The 21,845-nt window shown below is 38.6% G+C and overlaps 1 protein-coding gene and 1 non-coding gene across 5 annotated transcripts in view; both read left to right on the top strand.

Annotated features, from left to right (window-relative positions):
* Window positions 1-21,845, top strand: part of GRAMD1C (GRAM domain containing 1C) — a 104,954-nt gene that overhangs the window by 81,025 nt on the left and 2,084 nt on the right. For 3 of the 4 annotated variants that reach the window (XM_047792147.1, XM_047792128.1, XM_047792156.1), the window contains 8 exons: window positions 1,372-1,509; window positions 6,773-6,891; window positions 8,122-8,264; window positions 9,587-9,690; window positions 11,542-11,718; window positions 13,676-13,733; window positions 15,682-15,792; window positions 16,012-16,117. In XM_047792147.1, coding sequence (XP_047648103.1) covers window positions 1,372-1,509; window positions 6,773-6,891; window positions 8,122-8,264; window positions 9,587-9,690; window positions 11,542-11,718; window positions 13,676-13,733; window positions 15,682-15,792; window positions 16,012-16,117 — 956 coding nt within the window. Of the gene's footprint in view, window positions 1-1,371; window positions 1,510-6,772; window positions 6,892-8,121; window positions 8,265-9,586; window positions 9,691-11,541; window positions 11,719-13,675; window positions 13,734-15,681; window positions 15,793-16,011; window positions 16,118-16,354; window positions 16,467-21,845 lie in introns of all 4 variants that reach the window. The other variant, XM_047792138.1, reaches the window with a different exon arrangement.
* LOC125114252 (U6 spliceosomal RNA) lies at window positions 981-1,082 on the top strand. The gene has a single exon (XR_007131745.1). It is a non-coding gene; the product is annotated as a U6 spliceosomal RNA (small nuclear RNA).

Here is a 21,845-nt window from a genome sequence, read left to right as displayed (position 1 = left end):
TCATGAGGGAGACAAAGCAATCATTGGGGTAAAGGCGGAGCTGAAGTTTTTCTGATTCTTAGACCACTGTCTTAGACTTTAAGAGACTGCTTCCCATGGCTTAATGTGGACAGATGCTTGACACAAATAATTCTTAGAGCTTGATTTCTGAAATAGGAGGAGCTTTTGCCACAGTTGTCACTCTGTACTGATGGGCATCATCTTTGAAATAATAAATAATCCAGTCCTAGAGTCATTAAAATTTCACACTGGATTGCTTTACTCTATTTTCTTTGTTTCACCAGGTTCCTAGCTGTACTTTTTTCTTCTTCCCTTTCTTTTGATTCTTCCAAGTTAAACTCCTTGCTGTGTAAAATAGAGGTTAAGATTTGTGTGCTCTGGGGTTAGAGTGAATTTAAATTCCATTATAGTCACTCACTAGCCATGGAGCTTTGGCAGTTCTCTCAGTGCCTCAGTTTCTTCATCTATACAGAGGGGATGAAGATGTAGATGGCTGTGAGGATAAGATGAGTGGATACTTATAAGGTGCTTAGCATAATGCCTGACATATGGTAAGCACCCCAGAAGCATGGACTACTTTATAGAGTGTTTCCAGGGATATGTGGAAAGGTGAGCAGATGTTGGTTCTTCATTCGCTACTAGGAGTTCTCAACCTCATTGTCGCTGTCAGGTTCTTAGAAAAATGTACCATTCCACTGGACTTTATTTAGCTTTGAAGAATAATTTTCAGAAGGATTTCTTTGAATATATGGTGTTGAGAATAGGTTGTGAATACAGTGATTCTTGTCTTCGGGGAGTGAGCTCTAAGGCAAGTTTGAAACATTATTCAGCCTAGAAAGTTAGTGAGTGTATCAGGTATTAGAGCTATTTGTGACAATATTTACTGAATGTATGAGTATTCAGAAATCAGCTTTCTCATTGCTGTCATAGACGCTATGAGGCTCAGTATTTCCCTTGTCACTTTTGAAATATTCTTTTGAGTGCTTGCTTTGGCTGCACATCTGGTAAAATTGCAGTGATACAGAGATTAGCATGGTCCCTGCACACAGAGGAGGAGGCACAGATTTGTGAAATATTCTTTTGAATGACATATTATGGGGGTTTGATATCATTCAGGTATTTCTATATCTTTTGGGTTTTGATGACTGAAGTATTGACCGTATAAAGTTTAATTACTATATATGATGAGGTATAGTTATACATAGTACATATGTATATAATACCAATTTAGAGTTTTAATAGTGTCCTGTCATGTGCTGATCATTATAATCCCATTTAAAAACCATTCTGTCCCCAAAACAAATGAAACCAAAACTTGAAATTACTTTTCCTTGATTTCTTCCTTTTGTTCCATGTTTTTTGTTTCCCCAGAAAATATTCCTGAGAAAGATCTTTGTGGAAGACTTTATATCAACCGTGTTTTTCATATCAGTGCTGAGAGAATGTTTGAATTGCTGTTCACCAGTTCACGCTTCATGCAGAGATTTGCCAATTCTAGGAATATAATAGGTTGGTCCTATGTCCTTACATAATGATAAATTTGGGGTAATTTTGTTATCCTTAGAGGGCTGAGCCTATATACATTGATTTATGTTGTCAAGGGGAAGAATTAGACAGGCTTTGATTTTATTTTGATGATGTTTAAGCCAGTATTTAGGTGTTTTGGCTAAATTCACATGTAAATAGTGTAATTTTTCAGTTAGTCAGCTCCTACCTGCAATTAAATTCAGACACTTTGATGTAGCATTTCATTTGGGTTGAATCCCATTTAAAACAGTTCCATTGTGGAACAATTGGGTTCTAGTAGAGTATAAATTGGTGCAATCACTTGTAAAATGGTTTGGTGGTAGTTACTAAAGCTGACTCAACAATTCTACTACTGAGGTATATGCATCCTTCAGAAATGGGTATACGTGTACTCTGAATGACATGTGCGCAGTGTTTATATCAGCATTATTTATAATGACCCCCAAACTCAAAACAGCCCAAATATCCACCAGTTATAGAATGAATAAACATGTTTTGTATGTTCATGCAAAAGAATACTATATAGCAGTGAAAAAAACCCCAGACTGCTGCTACTTATAACAATAAGAGTAAATCTTACTGATATACTGTAGTATTAAGCAAAATAAGTCAGACACAAAAGAATACATACTATTCTATTATTTCTTTATAATAAAACAGGTTCAAAATTAGGTAAAACTTATTTATGAACATAAAATTAGCATAGTAGTTAGCTGCTACATGGAATTGGGTAAGTAAGACTGTGAGGGAGCTTCTGGGATGCTGGTAAAGTTCTCTGTGTTGATCTGGCTAGTGGTACACATATGTGTTTTCTCTATGCAAATTCATGGAGATTTGAAATTGCAATGTCTATGGTCTACCTTAATGAAAATACCCAAAAATTTCTAGTTAGGAAATTAGTTATAAAAAATATTTCATTGATGATGTTTTACAAGTTCTATTTTGGTAAACATCTCAAATAAACTTATAGTTAGAGATTGAATCTGTCCTAAAATTTTCAAGATATTTTATAAACTTTGGGAGCACATGGTTTACCTTGCTATATAAAATTAGAAATAGTAGTAGCAGAGATCCATATAAACTGAGTCACTTGGCATAGTCAAAGAGAAAGTTATTCCGTAGTCAATTTATTTATTGTTTGTTTGTTTTTTTAGAGCTGCACCCCTGGCGTATGGAGGTTCCCAGGCTAGGGATCAAACTGGAGCTACAGCTGCCAGCCTACACCACGGCACCACAGACACAGCAACGCAGGATCTACATCACAGTTCATGGCAACACCAGATCCTTAACCCCCTGAGCAAGGCCAGGGATCGAACCTGCAATCTCATGGTTCCTGGTCAGATTCATTTCTGTTGTACCATGACAGGAACTCCTCCATAGTCAATTTAATTTGTAATCTAACAGTCTTATTAACTATTAGATGTTATGCCTTTATTTGAAACTCTTATATAAACATAATTACATATTTAAAGATTATATCATTGATACAGATTCTTTGTACGAAAAATAATGTTGTCTTACGTAGAGTAGCAAAATGATTTCTAGTTGATAGGATTAAGTCTTGTGATTATATTAAGGATGTGGTGTTTCTAAAAATCATTAATTTTTTTGTTTTTCCAGTTTTAACAATGTGAAATACCTGAGGGACGCAAATCTCTCTCTTCACTCAGTAGCTTATATTTAACTTATTATGTCTACTCTGAATCTATTTTGCATTTTCTTGCTATTCAAATCTACCTGGAGAACTTGATATTTCAGAAGAGTTTGATACATTATTTCTCGTAATTTTCTAAGATGATGCCTGTTGATGTTGCATTGCCATTTTTATGGCTAAAAGGCCACAAGGAACTAACATGTTTTTCAGCATTGGTACTAAATGAAGTTTGTTTTTTGAATCACAGCTGCATTTGATGTCTGATATCATATCTAGCTTCAATGTGAATGACTGTATTTGCTATCTGATGCTATGATGACTTTGGCAAGCAAAAGCTTCTGGCTAATCTCAAGTATAAACAGTTATAGGCATGTTGCTATTAGAATTAGAATTAGTCAGAAGGTTTGCCCCCAAAGAGATATCTGTATATGATTGCACACCATTGCATATCTTCTGAACTTACTACCTAGTAATCAAAGTTGTATTTCTTGAGAATGAATTTCAAAGGCTTCTTTTTAAAAATATTAAGATTTTAACGAAGTACTTAGTATGGTCAGTTATTTGTGATTTAACCTAATTTCAGAGTGAAAATGGCTACTACTGGACCTATTTTTAATAATTAAGATTACTTAAAATTATTAACAATTACATCTTTGTTTACAGTTAGTTGTATGACACTACTTTTGTAATTTAGACCGCAATTTTAAGTCTTTTTATTCAACTTTTTAATTTTGAAAAAATGTAAACCTTCAGAAAATTTGCATGAATAGTATATAAAAACCTATACCCCTACCTGGATTCACCTGTCTTTTTGATTGAGCTGAAGTGTACATAACATAAAATTTACCATTTTAACTATTTTAAGTGTACAATTCAGTGGCAATAAGTACATTCACATTGTTTTGCAGCCATCATTATTATCCATCTCCAGAACTTTTTCATCTCCCCAAACTGAAACTGCAGCTATCAAACAATAACTCTCCATTTCCCCCCTCCCTAACTCCTGATGACAGCCATTCTACTTTCTGTCTCCATAAATTGACTACCCTAGGTATCTCATATAAGTGAAATCATACGCTGTTTGTCTCTTTGTGACTGGTTTATTTCATTTAACACAATGTATTCAAGGTTTATCTGTGTTGTAGTATGTGTCAGTGACCTCAGCTGCTGCAGTGACAATGACAGATCCTTACGTTACAACACCACAAGGGAACTCCCAGAATTCCTTTTTTTTTTTTTTTTTTTAGGGCTGCACCCATGGCATATGGAGGTTCCCAGGCTAGGGATCCCATTGGAGCTATAGCTGCTGGCCTACACCACAGCTCATGGCAATGCCGGATCCTTAACCTACAGAGCGAGGCCAGGGCTCAAACGTGCGTCCTCGTGGATACCAGTCAGATTTGTTTCCGCTGAGCCACGAAGGGAATTCCTCACTCCTTTTTAAGGCTGAATACTATATCATTGTATGTTTATGCTGCATTTTGTTTACCTATTCATGTATCAATGAAGTTTTGAATTCTTTCCACTTTTTAGTTATTGTGAATAATGCTGCTGTGAACACTGAGGTACAAGTATCTGAGTTCCTGCTTTCAGTTCTGTTGAAATTCTCCTTCTACTTCCCTAGAAGTAGAATTGAATCATACAGTAATTCTATTTTTAAGTTTTTGAGGAATTGCCATACTGTTTTTCCATAATGGCTGCATCATATTACATTCCCACCAGCAATGCATAAAGGTTCCAGTTTCTCCACAATTAGCCAACATTCTTATTTTCAGTTTTTTATGATAATAGTTATCTTAATGGGTGTGAAGATTCACCAGTTTTATTATATCAAAGGATTCTTAAATTATTTGTTCTGTAATTCTTGCTTTTAATGACTTCAACTCATTATATCAGAATAGCTTATGTGTCTTTTTATGTACTGTTGTCATTTTTTCTTATAATTTCATCCCCAATTTTAAATTTTATTTATTTTTATTCTTTTTATGGCTGTACCTGTGGTATATGGAAGTTCCTGGGCCAGGGGTCAAATTGGAGCTGCAGCTGCAGGTCTGTGCTACAGCCACAGCAACACTGGATCTGAGCTGCATCTGCCACCTACACCTCAGCTTGTGGCCATGTTGAATCCTAACCCACTGAGTGAGGCCAGGGAGTGAATCCTCTCATCATGGACACTATGTTGGGTTCTTAACCTGCTGAGCCACAGTGGGAATTCCCTCCCCAATTTTTTCTATCATGATGAGCTTTACTTAGGTATTGAGGGCTTATCGATTCCAAAATATTGCTAATTAGGTGATATTCTGGCACATGATAATCAACCTGTTAGCCAGGTTGGTAACACTGATGAAAATACGAGTGGCATTTATCTTTGTTGGTAGTTACCTTGTTGAATGGCGTGCAGTTTTGATGGTGGAATTCAATGATATCTTTAAATTCTCTTGCTGATTAACAATGAATTATTTGTATAATTTTTGTGAAACAGGCTGACATATGACTGAAGTGATTTTTTAAAAGTGTTTTATTATAAATTTTATATCTTTTTTCTTGTACACCTATGTAAATCATTTTTTACAGCAAATTCAGTATTATAGATTCCATGATTTGGGATGTTCCTTTTTTAAATTTACTTGCAGAATTTTTCTAGATATACAAAAGGCAGCTTTAGGAACTCTCATTAAATCCCTAGGTCTAGCTGTATGAAAGAAGTTGAGTAAAATTGGATATATCTTAAAGCTTTGCTGCATTCCTTCAATGGGGGGTAATGGGTTAGATAAAGGTTCCTATGTTTTAGGATGTTGATGAATAGCAGCCAAAAATACCAATTGCCTAAATCCACTGTGCTAACAGCGTTAGGTGACTTTGTTAGATCTTTGAATAGAATTCATTATGTTCTTTTCTGTATTTTCCTAGTCTTTGGCTTGTTAAATGACCCTTGCTGTATGGTGCTATGTTCTAAAGATATATTTGTTCAAACTGTGTTTTTACTCACTGTGCTGTTGCTAAGCAAATAATAAAGAATTCTGACCAAGATCTTGCCATAAGTACAGAGAGATTATTCTATTATAGCTTTCTTAGTTTAGAAAAGGTTATATGATTTATTTATATTCATTGCCCCTTCCTTGATTAAAGATCTCAGCAGATAAGCCATTAACATCATATGATTCCTCATTACATGATTTCTGATTAACTTGATTTCTCCACAGGTTGGATCAGGTCCCATTGCTGTATAACAATAATGACTTTTCAAGGTTATTTCTTTGGTCATGGGAATGTTGATGTGTTCTGTCTGTTTGGTAAATCCAGCACCTACAGATGAAACCACTTTTAATTTTATCTTCTAGAGAAAAGAAAAAAGTGTTTCAATAGACAATTTAGAAGTAAATGGATCAGAGCTAGGGTATATGTCACATACAAGAAGAGTGCCTAACATGTGATTTTACTCTTTAATGTTAAACTAATAACACAGTCATAAGGAAGTTAGGATTAGTCAAAAATAAAAATTTAAATAAATAAAAAACTCCCTTTTATTCCATTACAAATCATACCCTCCAAATTTATAGAACTAACTCTTTTTATATTTGGTGCAATTAGATATAGTATCCACCCCTTGGAATGTAGAACCGGGAGGCGACCAACTGAGGACCATGACCTACACTATAGTCCTTAATAATCCACTAACTGGAAAGTGCACCACAGCCACTGAAAGGCAGGTATGTCCATGCTGCGAGTATCCAAAAGAATCGTGCCCATGGGAAGAGAGAAGATGCCTGTCATAGGGTCCCTGCCACCAATTTACAGAACAATTTAAACAAACGCACGGCAAGAAAAAAATGGGAGAAACTGTTTACAGGTTGAAAGATATTTAAGAGGTATATCAACCAAATCAACCCAATTGTAATTGGAACAAACCAGTTAAAAAAGTATTTCTGAGATTTAAGGAATTGTTAATTTTTATATATATTTTGTGCAGTCTGGCCAGGTAGAGGATGGTGGTGGAGGGGGGAAATGTGGGGAGAGGTACAGATGAAACAAGACTGGGAGGGCATTAATGTTGAAGCTGGCTGGTGAGCCAATGAGGGTTCATTATATTTCATTTCTACTATTGTATATGTTTGAACTTTTTCATAAAAGATTTTTTTTGTTTTTTAAAGAACACTACTGGGATCTAATTTACAGAATCATGTCAAGGATTAGGGCCAAATGACTAGACGGCTGCTATGACATATGTAGGGTATTTAATGCTCTGTTTATTCTGTGACCAGTGGCACTGCAGGGTTTGTGTTTGGCCAGTTGGTGTTGAAGTATAGCACATCTCTTATGCAAAGTTAGAAAATAACACCTGAATTATTTGTGCTATCATGGTTTTTGTCCATCAGCATTAAAAAGGGCTTAAAAAGGAGAGTCTGCTAACCTCAGAGGATGGATGGAATAGGAAGGTTAAAATGAGAAAGGTTTAACCAACAACCAGTTTTGATCCTGTTTACAGAAAGCAGTGTTTTGTTTGGTTGTCCCCTTCCTTCACTTTTTTGGTGAAGCATGGTTTTGTTTACCTTTGATAAATTTTGAGGTGGGGTCCTGGCTTTGTTCAATTGAATTTTGAATTGTTCCCCTACCGGGGACATTTGAAATTCTTTATAAACTGATAATAGACACAAGAGATTATAAGATTTCTTTTCCCTCCTCAGGCCTAAAAGAAAGAAAAAAATAAAAATTATTCAGTGCAATGACGGAGAAGCAGCAAATACTATTTCTGCAAGTCCCTTCTCAATTCACAGATAGCACAAGAAGCATAGTAGCCCTTCTGGCTTTGTACCTAAGTTTCTCAGGTCTTTTGTAATTTGTGAGAAGGCATGCTAGTATGTTCTAGGATGTTCCAAATTGGCAAGGAATTTGATGAATTAAACATGGACACGCAAAAACATTTCCTTTTATTTTGGCAGAGACTGTATAAAGAAAGTCGGGAAGCACAATTTTATTTGATAGATTCAGAAGTGCTGACACATGATGTCCCCTATCACGATTATTTCTATACCTTGAACAGATACCATATCGTCCGATCCGCAAAGCAGAAATGCCAACTGAGGTAAGCTACGGTAAATGAGGGCTTTAGGCAGGATAGGTTACATGACGCTGTAGTAACATATCAACTCTGAAGTCTTTGTAATAGCTTTACACAACCAGGTTTATTTCTTGCTCAGACTACACAACCCACGGTGATCAGCGGAGGGGTGGGGGTCCTCACTCATGGCTTCAAGGTGATAAAGGCTTTGACATCCTGGAGCTGCACAGTCCAGAATATGGGTGGTTTCAGTTGCCATAGGAAGAGAGAGCTGTAGAATTGTGCTTGCAATGCAGGGGCCAGGACTGGTGCCAGGACCCTGTTGAACAGCCAGGGGTTTGGGAGACTTGAGGAGCACCTGGTGGGTGGTAAATGCATGCTGCAATGGGAGACCAGAAATGTTGGTGCATTGAAGTTAGTGCTGGGCCACCATGGGCTTGGCCTGGTCTCAGCTAACATAGTTACTTTCAACTAATGTATGGAGAGACTTTTTTTTTTTTCTTTGGTCTTTTAGCCATTTCTTGGGCTGCTCCTGCGGCATATCGAGGTTCCCAGGCTAGGGGTCTAATCGGAGCTGTAGCCACCGGCCTACGCCAGAGCCACAGTAATGTGGGATCTGAGCCGTGTCTGCAACCTACACCACAGCTCATGGCAACGCCAGATCCTTAACTCACTGAGCAAGGCCAGGGATCGAATCTGCAGCCTCATGGTTCCTAGTCAGATTCGTTAACCACTGAGCCACGATGGGAACTCCCGGAGACACTTTTTTATGCAAGGCGTTTAGAAAGTTTAGAATTTATTTTGAGCCCTCACCACTATTTAAGCAAAGGGGTAGAGAAAGGAAAGAAAGAAAATGCCAAGTTGATGAAATTATTGGCAGCACCCAGTAATTTTCTTAAAAAAGTCGTTATCAAAAAACAGTTTTTTGAAAATAATGTTAATTACTCTGAATCTTTTTTGCTTTTCACTGAATTCATTCTTATGTTTTTCTGCCTTTTTTTTTTTTTTTTTTTTTTTTTTTTTTACTTTTTAGGGCCACACCCTCAGCATATGGATATTCCAGGCTAGGGGTTGAATCAGAGCTACAGCTGCCAACCTACACCACAGCCATAGCAACACAGGACCCAAGCGGTGTCTGCGACCTATACCACAGCTCACTGCAACACCGGATCGTTAACCCACTGAGCAAGGCCAGGGATCAAACCCGCAGCCTCATGGTTCCTAGTCGGATTCATTAACCACTGAGCCACGACGGGAATTCATGAATTTGTTCTTATGTTTAATTACAATATTAATATAATTACATCTTGTCTTTTCAATATTTTTCTTTCTTCTTTATCCATTAGAGTTTCAACAGACTTGAAATACAAAAAACAACCATGGGCCATTGTCAAATCTTTAATTGAGAAGAATTCCTGGAGTTCATTGGCGGACTATTTCAAACAGCTTGGTTTGTAAATTTCTTGATTTATCTATTTTTGTAAAAATAGCATTTATTAACAGAATGGCAATTATTAACTCCATTCTTCATTTGGAGTCATAGCAGGAACTGGTAGATAATGTTGGAATGACTCCCACTGACATGGTTCCAACTGCCCCACTTGAAATTTCAAAACTTCTAATTTTCATTTGTCTACCAAACACTAAAATAATACTTAGGATATGCCAGATGTTGTTCTGTGTGTTTTATAAATATCATCTCATTAAAACCCTGTGAGATATAAGTACTATTATTTTTTTCCCACTTTACTAAAGAAGAATCATTGAAACACAGAGAGAGGTTAAGTGACTTGTCCAAAATCACAGTTAGGAGCTCCTTCCCACTGCAAGGAGCCAAGGCAACTGACTGCAGTGAGGGACCACGCGACCTGATCATAAGTATCTGGAGAGCCCTCGGGTCCACACCTTCCTTCCCAGTGCAGCTCTCCTGGGTTTACACAGGCCCACTTAGCAACAGTACCATGTACAAGTGTGGATTGGGTGGAGGTGGGTACTAGACTGGGGAAGGTGATAGAGTTGTTGTTTGGATAGTCCTTAAAACATACATGGAGATGGAGTTCTCCAGTGGCTCTGTGGGTTAAGGATCCAGTGTTGTCACTGCTGTGGCCCAAGAGTTTGATCCATGGCCCGAGAACTTCTACATATATATATATATGAGCATAATTAATTTTGAAGAAAAAGTGGTGGCCAAGCAACTCAGGGTAATTTAAGGCTTTGTTATCCAGTTTGCTGATTATTGATTTTTCTTGTCTTTCTCTCCGGCTATTTCATTATTAAACTCCAAATCAGGATCAAAGAAAATGAAACCCAAAAACGAGTTTGGCCACTGGATAATGAACGTCTCATAAAAAATCTGGTGAAGGGAAAGTTTGAAAGAAATGATAAAAATGAAGTTTTTAGGTTGTTTGCAGATTTTCTTTATAGTGCTTCCTTTTTTGCAAACCTTCACTGCAAATTAGAACTATTTATCATATGCTACTCTTTCCTTTGAGATTGAAAGTCAAGTCCTATAATCTACCTTGGAAATCTTTTAATGATCCATTGTAAGTATGTAGCCTGTTGTTTCCATAACTGAAATTGTTACATTTATATATTTTTTTTCTTTTTTGCCTCCTCCCCCACACCATGGCATATAGAGTTCCTAGACCAGAGATCAGATCTGAGCTGCAATTATGACCTACATTCCAGCTGCAGCAATGCCAGATCCTTTAACCTATTGTGCCGGACTGGGGCTCAAACCTTTGTTCTGGCACTGCAAAGATACTGCTGATCCCATTGTACCACAGTGGGAACTCCATACATTAGTGTTTAACATAGCACATGGTGAATTTGCTCTGATGATCCCATCATTTATTCATACAGTTTATTCTTCCTAGAATGAGGAAGCCTCATTATGGGATGATTGTACATGCCAACACTTTTCATTAAGAGGAAGGTTTGAGGAGTTAACCTGGTGGCCTAATGGTTAAGGATTTGGCCTTGTCACTGCTGTGGCTCAGGTTTGATCCTTGGTCCAGGAATTTTCTCATGCTGTGGGTGTGGTTAAAAAAAAAAAAAACAAACAGTAAGGTTTGAAATTAGGCCATAAGAACCTCAGTAATAGTTAAAGAAATTTGCCAAAGTGACCCCTAGCCTGGGAACCTCCATGTGCTGTGGGTGCAGCCCTAGAAAAGACAAAAAAAAAAAAAAAATTTACCAAGGTTTAAAAAAAAAATGCAAACTGAGAACAAAAGAACCAACACCCCTGTATCTTATAGTTGAGGAGGTTTCTCCACTGTATAAAGATTTTTTTTCTTCTTAGAATCAGACTTGTTAATGGAAGAATCTATGATAAATCAGTCCATTGAAGACCCTGGAAAACTGAGTGGCCTACGAAGGAGAAGGCGAACATTCAACAGAACAGCAGAAACAGCTCCTAAACTTTCTTCTCAGTGTTCTTCTGGAGAGATGCGCTTCCATGCCAAAGGGGATATTACAGGTAGCTGTTACCTGGTAAACAGATATGAAAGACTTTTTTTTTTCTCTACAAGTTTATTTATTCAAAGCAGAATATACCTCTTGTTTATTATAATATACCTCAGTTATTAGGAGGCCTCCCTTTCTCCTTTTCTGATTATGTTTGTCAAATGATGAATTCCTTACAAATAACTAATATATAAATGTAAAGGAGAAGTTGCACAATGGCAGGCATGTGGCCAATAGAAGTATTTTACTGGGCCCACATGTTGTTTTGTTTTGTTTTTTGTCTTTTTAGGGCTATACCCAAGGCATGTGGAAGTTCCCAGGCTTGGGGTCTAATTGGAGCTGCAGCTACTGGCTTGTACCACAGCCACAGCAATGCCAGATCTGAGCTGAGTCTGCAAGCTACACCACAGCTCATGGCCACACCAGACCCTTAACCCCCTGAGCAGGGCCAGGGATGGTATCCACATCCTAGTGGATACTAGTCAGGTTCATTACCACTGAGCCACAATGGGAACTCTGCCACATGGTATTTATATAAAATTGGATATTTTTATATAAAAACTCAGATCTGCCAGGCCTGGCCCCAAATCCCTTCATAGCATCAGTGGGTTGGAGCTTAGGAATAGCTGCTCCACTTGACCAGGTATAGGCTCTCCCCAGGTCACCAGTCCCCACTGGTGTTACCCACTGCTACATGCCTCACTCATTCATTTCCTGCCTAGCATTTATAAACTTTTGATTTCTACTCTTGAATCTACTACAATGACTGTATGCTTTTAGTCCTTATGTACTGTCAAGGCCAGCCCAGTAAAACTGCAGAGATAGAATTTGACTTTTATTGTCTCCACTCTCAATTTTGTAGACATCTTACTCCTACTAACTGTTATTCCCTCCCAGTCAGAGCTATAAAGCTGTCATATCTTCTCACCCTTCTACATTATCAAATCCTCTTCTTCTAAGGCTTATATTTTAGTGTGAATATATTTTTCTACCATTTAAGCCTAATGGCTCTTTAATTTTGGGGTTTAATGACAAAATTTGGGCAACAGAAAACAAGTGAGAGTGATTTAAAAAATTTTTTTTAAGGAGAGAAGCACTATACTTAAACTTAGCTCAAACATTATTTGCTGAGGTGGAATTTAGCTGGAGATGGTACATGATATATTGACTTGCTTATTTAATTTACTTTTTTACTTTTTATTTTTTTGTTTTTTTAGGGCTGTACCCACAGCACATGGAGGTTCCCAGGCTGGGAGTCGAATCAGAGATGTAGCTGCTGGACTACGCCACAGCCATAGCAATGCCAGATCCGAGCCACATCTGCGACCTACACCACAGCTCATGGCAACGCTGGGTCCTTAACCCACTGATTGAGGCGAGAGATCGAATCTGTGTCCTCATGGATACTAGTCAGATTCATTTCTGCTGAGTCACAACAGGAACTCCTGCTTATTTAATTTTAGAACAAATTACTTTGTTATATAGGCCCAATTTTCAGGACTCATATAGGGTTTCTTTTTGTAGATTTGTTTTGTATCACTCAGTCAAAAAAGGGGTGCCAGTAATTCACTCTCAATCACTTTATCTTTACAAATAATTTTTTTTTGTCTTTTTGCCTTTTCTAGGGCTGCACCTGCGGCATATGCAGGTTCCCAGGCTAGGGGTCTAATCGGAGCTGTAGCCACCGGCCTCCGCCAGAGCCACAGCAACGCAGGATTTGAGCCTCATCTGCAACCTACACCACAGCTCACAGCAACACCGGACCTTAACCCACTGAGCATGGCCAGGGATCAAACCCACAACCTCATGTTTCCTAGTTGGATTTGTTAACCACTACGCCATGACGGGAACTCCTACAAATAATTTTAAAAATTTCTTTTCTAGTACTTTTCAAATGAAATTAAATTTGACCAGCTATAATAACAATCCTGATTCTAATGTGGCTTTTTTTTTTTTTTGGTAATTTGCAGGAAAGAAAAAGGAAATTGAAAATTATCACACTCTCCTTATTGTGGTGATGAGTATTTTGTAAGTATTTGTTTTGAATGTTTATTTTGCTTGTGTCCTCACTTATCATTTTTTAATGATTTCCAAAAGGATTTGAATGTACTTGGATAGTCTTATTTAGCCACTACTTGACCAATTTTGACCTACAAAAACAATAATTTGATATGCTTCAGTCTTAGAGGTTTTAAATGATTTTCAGAACTATTAAATTCGAGAGAATACCAAATACACATTTACTAAATGTTTTTGTTTTTTAGACTCATCTGATTTGTTTCTACCATCATGGGTTTATATGGGAAGTTCCATGAATTTAAGGGAATATTTATATATGGAGGCTGGTGAAATCCCAGCAATGCAGTCTTATTCTATTTGATTAGACCAGTGGTTCTTACCCTTTAGTGTGCATAAGAATCACTTGCTAAGATACAGATTTCTCAATCCCAATCCAAAAGAGTGAGTCAGTAGTTTTCGAATAAGGATCAGGAATCAGTAGTCCTCTAAAACGCATTGCACAAGTCATCCTGAAGCACATGATCTGAGGATCGTCGGGTGAGAAATACTGGGGCAATTAGTCTGAATCTCAGAGTATTCTATTGGAATCTATTCAGATAACAGTTAAACTACTGTTATTTCTGTGGCTGTACTTGAATCTTGAGGTAGTCCATCAGAACAATTGAATTAGTTCTGACGGGATGATGCACACTGGGTGGTGGTTTTTTGGAATGAAAGTTCTTATATCAGCTGTTTTTTCTAATTATAGATTTCAGAACATAGGAAATGTTTGTTGTGCCTTTGAATTTCGTAAAAAGTTTTCATAATCTGCTTAAGTCAGTTTGCCATGATAATTTTGAATAGTAAATATTATCTGTGATCTTTTCAATTATTGGCAGAAAATGTATAGTCAGATGTTGAAATGTTGATCTGTATACCATTTCAGTGCCACAGGAATTTCATAGATTTGATTTTCTTGTTACTATCTTAGTTTTCATTTAAGAAAAATCTTCTGGATGGGTTGAGGTGAATTCTGTGTGTTCATAAGGGCAAGTCAGTATTTTAACAGAAAAAATGAGAGATGATGCCATCTATATATTTGCATATATGTGTAATAAAAGATATGTTCATTCACTTGAAATGTTGTGAGGACCAATAGAGGTAAGTCCATTTAAAATGTAACATTTTATATATGACACCATTAATGTATGTTTGGAATTTGATACTTTGTCTAAGTTGAACTAGAATAAATTTTTGGTGAAAGGTGATTTTTTTCAAATTTGTTTTGGCTTCCCTGGGAATAAGAGGTACATCATGATCTACCTATGTTCAAGTCCATATTGATCTTCATTTCCTTTCTGAAGTGCAGAGTTATGCACATATAATTGCTTAAGATAAAAGCACCCCAAAGTAAATCTTGAAAGCTAACATGATAGATTTTTTTTTTTGTCTTTTTGCCATTTCTTGGGCTGCTCCCCACGGCATATGGAGGTTCCCAGGCTAGGGGTCCAATCGGAGCTGTAGCTGCCAGTCTACGCCAGAGCCACAGCAATGCTGGATTGTTAACCCACTGAGCAAGGGCAGGGATCGAACTCGTAACCTCATGGTTCCTAGTCGGATTCGTTAGCCACTGTGCCACGATGGGAACTCCTAACATGGTAGATTTCTAAGCTGGAGGTCACACAGCAATGCTGGCTGTGAGTCCTAGCAGAGGAACAAGTCAGGGACAATCCCAACCTGCTTATTTGATGACTTAACTGTCACTAGTTACCTTCCAGCTTTGTCCTCAATATTCACTCGATACTTAAAAGTAATTACTTCATGCAATAAAATAGGGATAATTGGTTTAAATAATGACAGTAATTGGAAATCAGTCTGGGTAATACACATTTTTGAAGCACTGCATGTCCATTCTGGATTGGCAGTGCTTCAGGTCTGAATACAAGTGGATTAACCAGGTCCAATTTGCTCTGCCTAGTTTGCTTTTGCTGGTTTTGTTGAACGTGATGCTGTTTCTGAAGCTGTCAAAGATAGAATATGCTGCTCAGTCCTTTTACCGTCTTAACCTCCAAGAAGAGAACTCTTTAAAGTAAGTCTTTCCCACCCTAATCTATTATTTCAGTTGTTCCTTTGCTGTAGAAAACTTAATTCCAGTTTTAGTGAGTTTGGTCTGCCAACTCTTCTATAGTCATAAATTGTTTTGTTTCCTTTTTTGTTTTGTTTGCAAATTTATAGGGCACTGATAATTTCTAGACATGAAAGACTAGAAGCTATTCCTTTGACTTTTATGATGGTATTTTTCTTTCAGTTTAGCCTCTGATATGGTGTCAAGAGCAGAAAATATTCAAAAGAGCAAAGATCAGGCCCATCGTTTAAAAGGCGTGCTCCAGGACTCTATCGTGATGCTTGAACAGGTGGGCACCTCTGTGTACCATGGTACTTGGTACTCATCCAGTGTCAGTCACCTGCTTCTCTGGTTGTGAGAGAACATTTACTATATTATTTGAAGAATTCTTCCCCCCACCCAGCCCCCCCAGAGGGATTTTCCCTTGCCAGTTTCTGTAATATACATTTTATGGATATAATCACTTGTACTTTTTTTTAACAAAATGGGAAGTGCCATACTTACCACTGCATACCCTCTTTTTCAGTTAGTGATCTATTTTGAAGATGTTTCTGTATCAACTTGCATACATCTACCTCAGTCTTCGTATTGATCTATATAAATTTTTATGCTTAATATTAGCTGTTTTTATATAAATGGTAAGTATTGTATGTGCGTTATTAATCATGTATCATAGAGCTACTTCCATGTCACCATATGAAACTCTTCCTCTTCTTCTAACAGCTGCATAGAATTCAACTGTACATATGTGCCATGGTTATTTTTGCCAGTTCTCCACTGAAGAATGAATGTTTAGGTTATTTTGGTGTTTTGCTATAAGCATTCTCTTGAACATAGTGTCAATGTATGCTGCTTGGGTCTATGAACCAAAACTTAGGATTCCCTTTGAAAAATGAAGATTAATACTTCCAGTATGGTATAATGCATGCATACTTTTCAAAATTGAAAAATAGAGCATAGTAGAAAAAAAAAACCCATTGTTCTAAATTCAGACACAATCACCGGTACAATTTTGTTTCCTTTCATTCTTTTCTTCTAAGTGTTGGGATTTTTTTCCCTTTTATTTATTTATTTTTGGCCATGCCTGTGGCATGCAGAAGTTCCTGGGCCAGGGGTCAAACCCAGGCCACTGCAGTGGCAATGTCAGATACTTAACCTGCTGCACCACAGGGGAACTCCACATTTTTTTTCTTTTTATGGCTGCACCTGCGGCATATGGAAGTTACCAGGCTAGAGGTCGAATTGGAGCCATACCTACGATGTAGCTTGCAGCAACCCCAGATTCTTAAGCCACTAAACAAGGCCAGGGATTGAACCCATATCCTTATAGACACCATGTGGGGTCTTTACCTGCCGAGCCACAATGGGAACCCCGTTAGAAGATTCGGTTATTGAGATTTTTTTTTTGGCTATCATGCAAGTACCAAGCTTCAACAAGCCTCTTCAGATGCACAGTGCCTACAGTTACTAACGGCATCTCCCACTCAGCAAGGAGTAGATCACATTCTCACTTTTCTCCTTTTCCTCTCCACTCTTTTCCTGCTGACTGTCAACTCAATGACCATGCCTCAAGGAGAGAAGAGACTTTCCCTCTCCTTCCATATCCAGATCCACAGACCTTCCTGTTGCTGCACTCCTGTCCTGCCCTGCACTCTCATTAGAAGCATTGCTCTGCCTCTGGAGGCACGTCCCAGCCTGAGCTAGCAGGAGGCACCATTGCTCCTCTTGCCTCCTCATTTTCTGTCTCCCTCTTTCAGCTGGATCTTTATTCCCAGCACCTGACCCTGCTCTCTTCTCCTGCAGTAGAAAACCCACACCATCCACATCCTTCTCTATCTACGTACCTACCTCTTCCTGCCCTTTCACAGTCAAGCTCTCTTAGAGTGGCCTACTCTGTCACTATTTTATCCTTTGTAACTCATTCACTTTTTTAAGGTTTTGTTTTCACCCAAATCACTCATTCACATAAAGAGTTAATTTAGCAATCCAGAAAATTAGCAATCCAGGTACCCTCTTCTCCATTTCATTCCTGAAGACAAAAACCTTTAACTCTCTTGCGTTTATTCTTCTGGTGTTACCTTCATATTGACAAACAACAAGAATGTATTGATACTTTCTGATTTTTCAGTTTTAGACATTATCTTTTGACTTCCTGTTAGAGAAGATTAGGATTTTGTTTCCTTTCCCCCTCTTCTTGTTCCCATTTCAAATCACCCCATCCTCCCAAGGAAGTTATAATTTTGGTTAGGTCAGTATTCAGTGTTGGCTTTGTTTTGACTCAGTTTACTGTTCTGAGCTGAGCCACAAAATGAACCATGACTGCTTTTTCTTCATCCCTGAGATTGCCTTCTTATTACAGCTGATGAGTTTATTGTATTGTTTATAAGTGTTTCATCCCTAATGCTCTGTCTCCTCTCATCATCGTTCAGTCACCTCAGGCATTCTATCCATGAAGCCTCTGACTGGCCCTCTCTGCAGATGCATAGCTGTCATCATGGGGTTCCTGCTTCCTATATCCCATGTTTCTGCTTTCTTGGTTTCCTTCTTCCTTTTTCTTTTTTCTCTCTTTTTTTTTTTTTTTTTTGGTCTTTTTAGGGCCACACCCACAGCATATGGAGGTTCTCAGGCTAGGAGTCTTATCAGAACTGTAGCCGCTGGCCTACACCACAGCCACAGCAATGCAGGATCCGAGCTGCATCTGTGACCTACTCCATAGCTCCCAGCAACGCCAGATCCTTAACCCACTGAGTGAGGCCAGGGATCGAACCGCATCCTCATGGATGCGAGTCAGGTTCGTTAACTGCTGAGCCACGATGGGAACTCCCCTCCTTCCTTTTAATGAACATATCCTCTAGTAGCTTCCTGAGAAGAAGAGGGTATGAGGTAAATATTATAAGACTTCACCTGTCTGAAAACTTTTTATTCTGTCCTTCCCCATGATTAATAGTTGGGCTGGGGGTAGAATTCTAGCTTGGAAATAAGTTTCCTTCAGAACAGTGAAGGCATTGCTTCATTGCACTTTGGCTTCTAGTATTACTAATGAGAATTCCGAGGCTGTCAGATTCCTAATCCTTGCATCTGGAAACTCATGGCCCCTCTCCCTGGAAAATGAAGAGCTATATGGTTGATGATTTCCTCCTCTCCACTCTCCTCCTCTGACTTTCTACAGCATCTATAATCAGACATTTGGCCTTCTATTGGATGGGTTGTCTAACCTTACCTTTTCTTTACAGCTTCCATCTCTGCCTTTTTGTTCTGCTTCCTGAGAGGGTTCCTCAACTTATTCTTCACATCTTTCTATTGAGTTTGTCAACTTCTGCTAACAAGTTTTTAATTTCTGAGAGCTGCCATTTCTCTGAATTTTATTTTTTTAATGGCTAACCCTAACCCTATATATATATATATATATTTATATATATATATATATTTTTTTTTGTCTTTTTGCCTTTTCTAGGGCTGCTCCTGAGGCATATGGAGGTTCCCAGGCTAGGGGTCGAATCGGAGCCATAGCCACTGGCCTACACCAGAGCCACAGCAACGTGGGATCCGAGCCACATCTGTGACCTACACCTCAGTTCACAGCAACACGGATCCTTGACCCACTGAGCAAGGCCAGGGATCGAACCTGAAACCTCATGGTTCCTAGTCAGATCCGTTAACCACTGCGCCATGACAGGAACTCCAGCATTGTGATATTTTTAAGTAAATATCTTTCTCTCTGATCATATTTCTGATAATTAATTTTTTTTCTTTTTCTTGTAAACTCACTTTCCAGCAAGCTCCTTTCCCCGTTTCAATTTCTATTGTTAGGGTTAGAGGATTTCTTTAGATGTCTGTCATCCTTTGTTGCCTGCTTGTGTGGATCCAAAGTTCTTAACTGTGGTTTGGGCAGGTCTACCCTGAACTTGGTAGATCTGGCTGGGCCCTTGGTTGAGAAATTGTGATATCAGTATCTTTAGGTCTTTCCTGTTGGATTGGTCAGTTTTCACAGAGAAGATCTTCCAGCCTCCTACTTGAAGGATTAAGGGCTGGCTGCCAACATCTTAGGAGCTGAGTGAGAATAGAGAGATGGAGGGCCGGGCAGAGGGATGCTCTCAACACTCAGTGTACATATTTTTGTATAATCCCCGTTTTTGGTATGGTACTGCTGCCTTGAACAATGTCTTGGTGTCTTCCTGGCCAGACAGCCAAAGACCCTCTGTTTTATCCTCTCCATAAAACAGGATTGTAGACTTCTGTCCAGGTCATAAGTTCATCCAGTCCTTCTTATTTCAGTCCCTTCCTCTTTATTCTCATGTCCAGAGATGCCTGTCAATTCTTGAGGCTTTTCAGGAGCCTTCAGGATAAATTTGGTTGGTTTTCAGTTCAGCATTTTTAGGGCTGCTAAGTCGTCCATCTGCCTTCCAGTTTCCAAAGTTGTGTTGCTATCATCACCTTTTCTGTTTTCCCCATGCTTGTGGATTTATGCCTTTACTGTGCTCTTGGTGGGGTTTTAGGAGGGGGCAGAATTGGATGCTTGTATTTAACGCACTCACTTGCTCTTCAGCTTCCTGCTGCCTTGATTTTTTCCTCCACATCTTCTGCTGATGTTGCTCAAGCTAAGCTCCCCAGTGACCTCTGGCTTCTAAAATTAATGTATTTTTTTTTTTTTTAGTTTTCATCTTACAGTGCCAGCATATGACAAAGCTGACCACTCCTTTCTTATGAGATACCTAATCTTTCTTTGGAACCACAAACAAAACCTAGCTTTATTGTGATATAATTCACGTACCATACAACTCACCTTTTTTGGGGGGTGGGGCAGATCCGAGCCACATCTGTGACCTACAATGCAGTTTGTAGGCTGAGCGAGGCCAGAGATCAAACCTTCAACCTCATGGTTCCTAGTTGGATTTGTTTCTGCTGCGCCGTGATGGGAACTCCCATACAACTCACCTTTTCAAGAATTTTTGGAATATTCACAAGGTTGTGCAACCATCACCACTATCTAGTTCCAGAATGTTTTTATCATCCCCCCAAAAACCCTGTAGCTATGAGCAGTCACTCCCATCCCTCAGTCTCTCAGCTCCTGGCAGTCACTAATCTTTCTATTTCCATGGGTTTGCCCATAGAACTACTTTTTGCAGGTTAAATCCATGTTCTCTCCTTGACCTCATCCTGGCTCAGTACTCCAGGCTCTATGTTAGATTCTTTTCCCTTCTCATCTACTGCCCTTTAGGTGATCTCCACAGCACACACACCTGCCTCCCCCTTGCCCATGACTTGTAATACCCTGTATGCCAATGGCTTCCAAAGCATCTCTCTTATCCTAACCCCTTCCCCAAGTCCAGACTCACATAGCCACTTGCCAACTTGGTGTCTTCACCTGGATGCTAGCAGGCATCCCAGATTGATCATGTCCAAAGCAGAATTCAGTTTTCATCCTAAGCCAAACCCAAACCTTCTCTAGTTGACCTAATTTTAGAAAATGATACTACCTACCATCCTTCAGTTTTCACGTGAAAAATTTAATACAATGCATGAGAATATATTTATGTATGTGATTATTCCTTTTAGTTCTGTATACCTCACTAGTCTGTAAGCTCCATGAAGGCAGGGACAGTACCTACTGGCTCAGCATTGTATACCTGGTACTTGGCACAGTGTCCAGCATGTGAATTCTTGCTCTCAAGTTGCCCACAATTTTATTATAGAAATCAAATGTCCATGTGTATTGCTAACAGCAGTAAAGAGGTACAAAAATAAGTGTCAAAGTAAATAATAATGCTTTGGGGGTTTAGAGACAGGATGATGAAGGAAAATTAAGTGGAAACAGTGGGGACAGGTACATTTTAGATAGGTGAAGACCAACATGAGCATAATAGCAAGCAAAGGCCTGGAAGTGGAACTTGCCTTGTTCAAGGAATTGTGGGGAGACCACGGCATCTTCAGAAACCGTTTAAGAAAACAAGCCCTTCACTTGGGATCATTTGATGAATGGACTTAATGGGAGGTAGAATACACACCTGTATGTTATA

This window comes from Phacochoerus africanus, chromosome 1 (assembly GCF_016906955.1).
Source record: "Phacochoerus africanus isolate WHEZ1 chromosome 1, ROS_Pafr_v1, whole genome shotgun sequence".
NCBI classification, from domain to species: Eukaryota; Metazoa; Chordata; class Mammalia; order Artiodactyla; family Suidae; genus Phacochoerus; species Phacochoerus africanus.
This window is presented reverse-complemented; position numbering and strand designations above follow the sequence as displayed.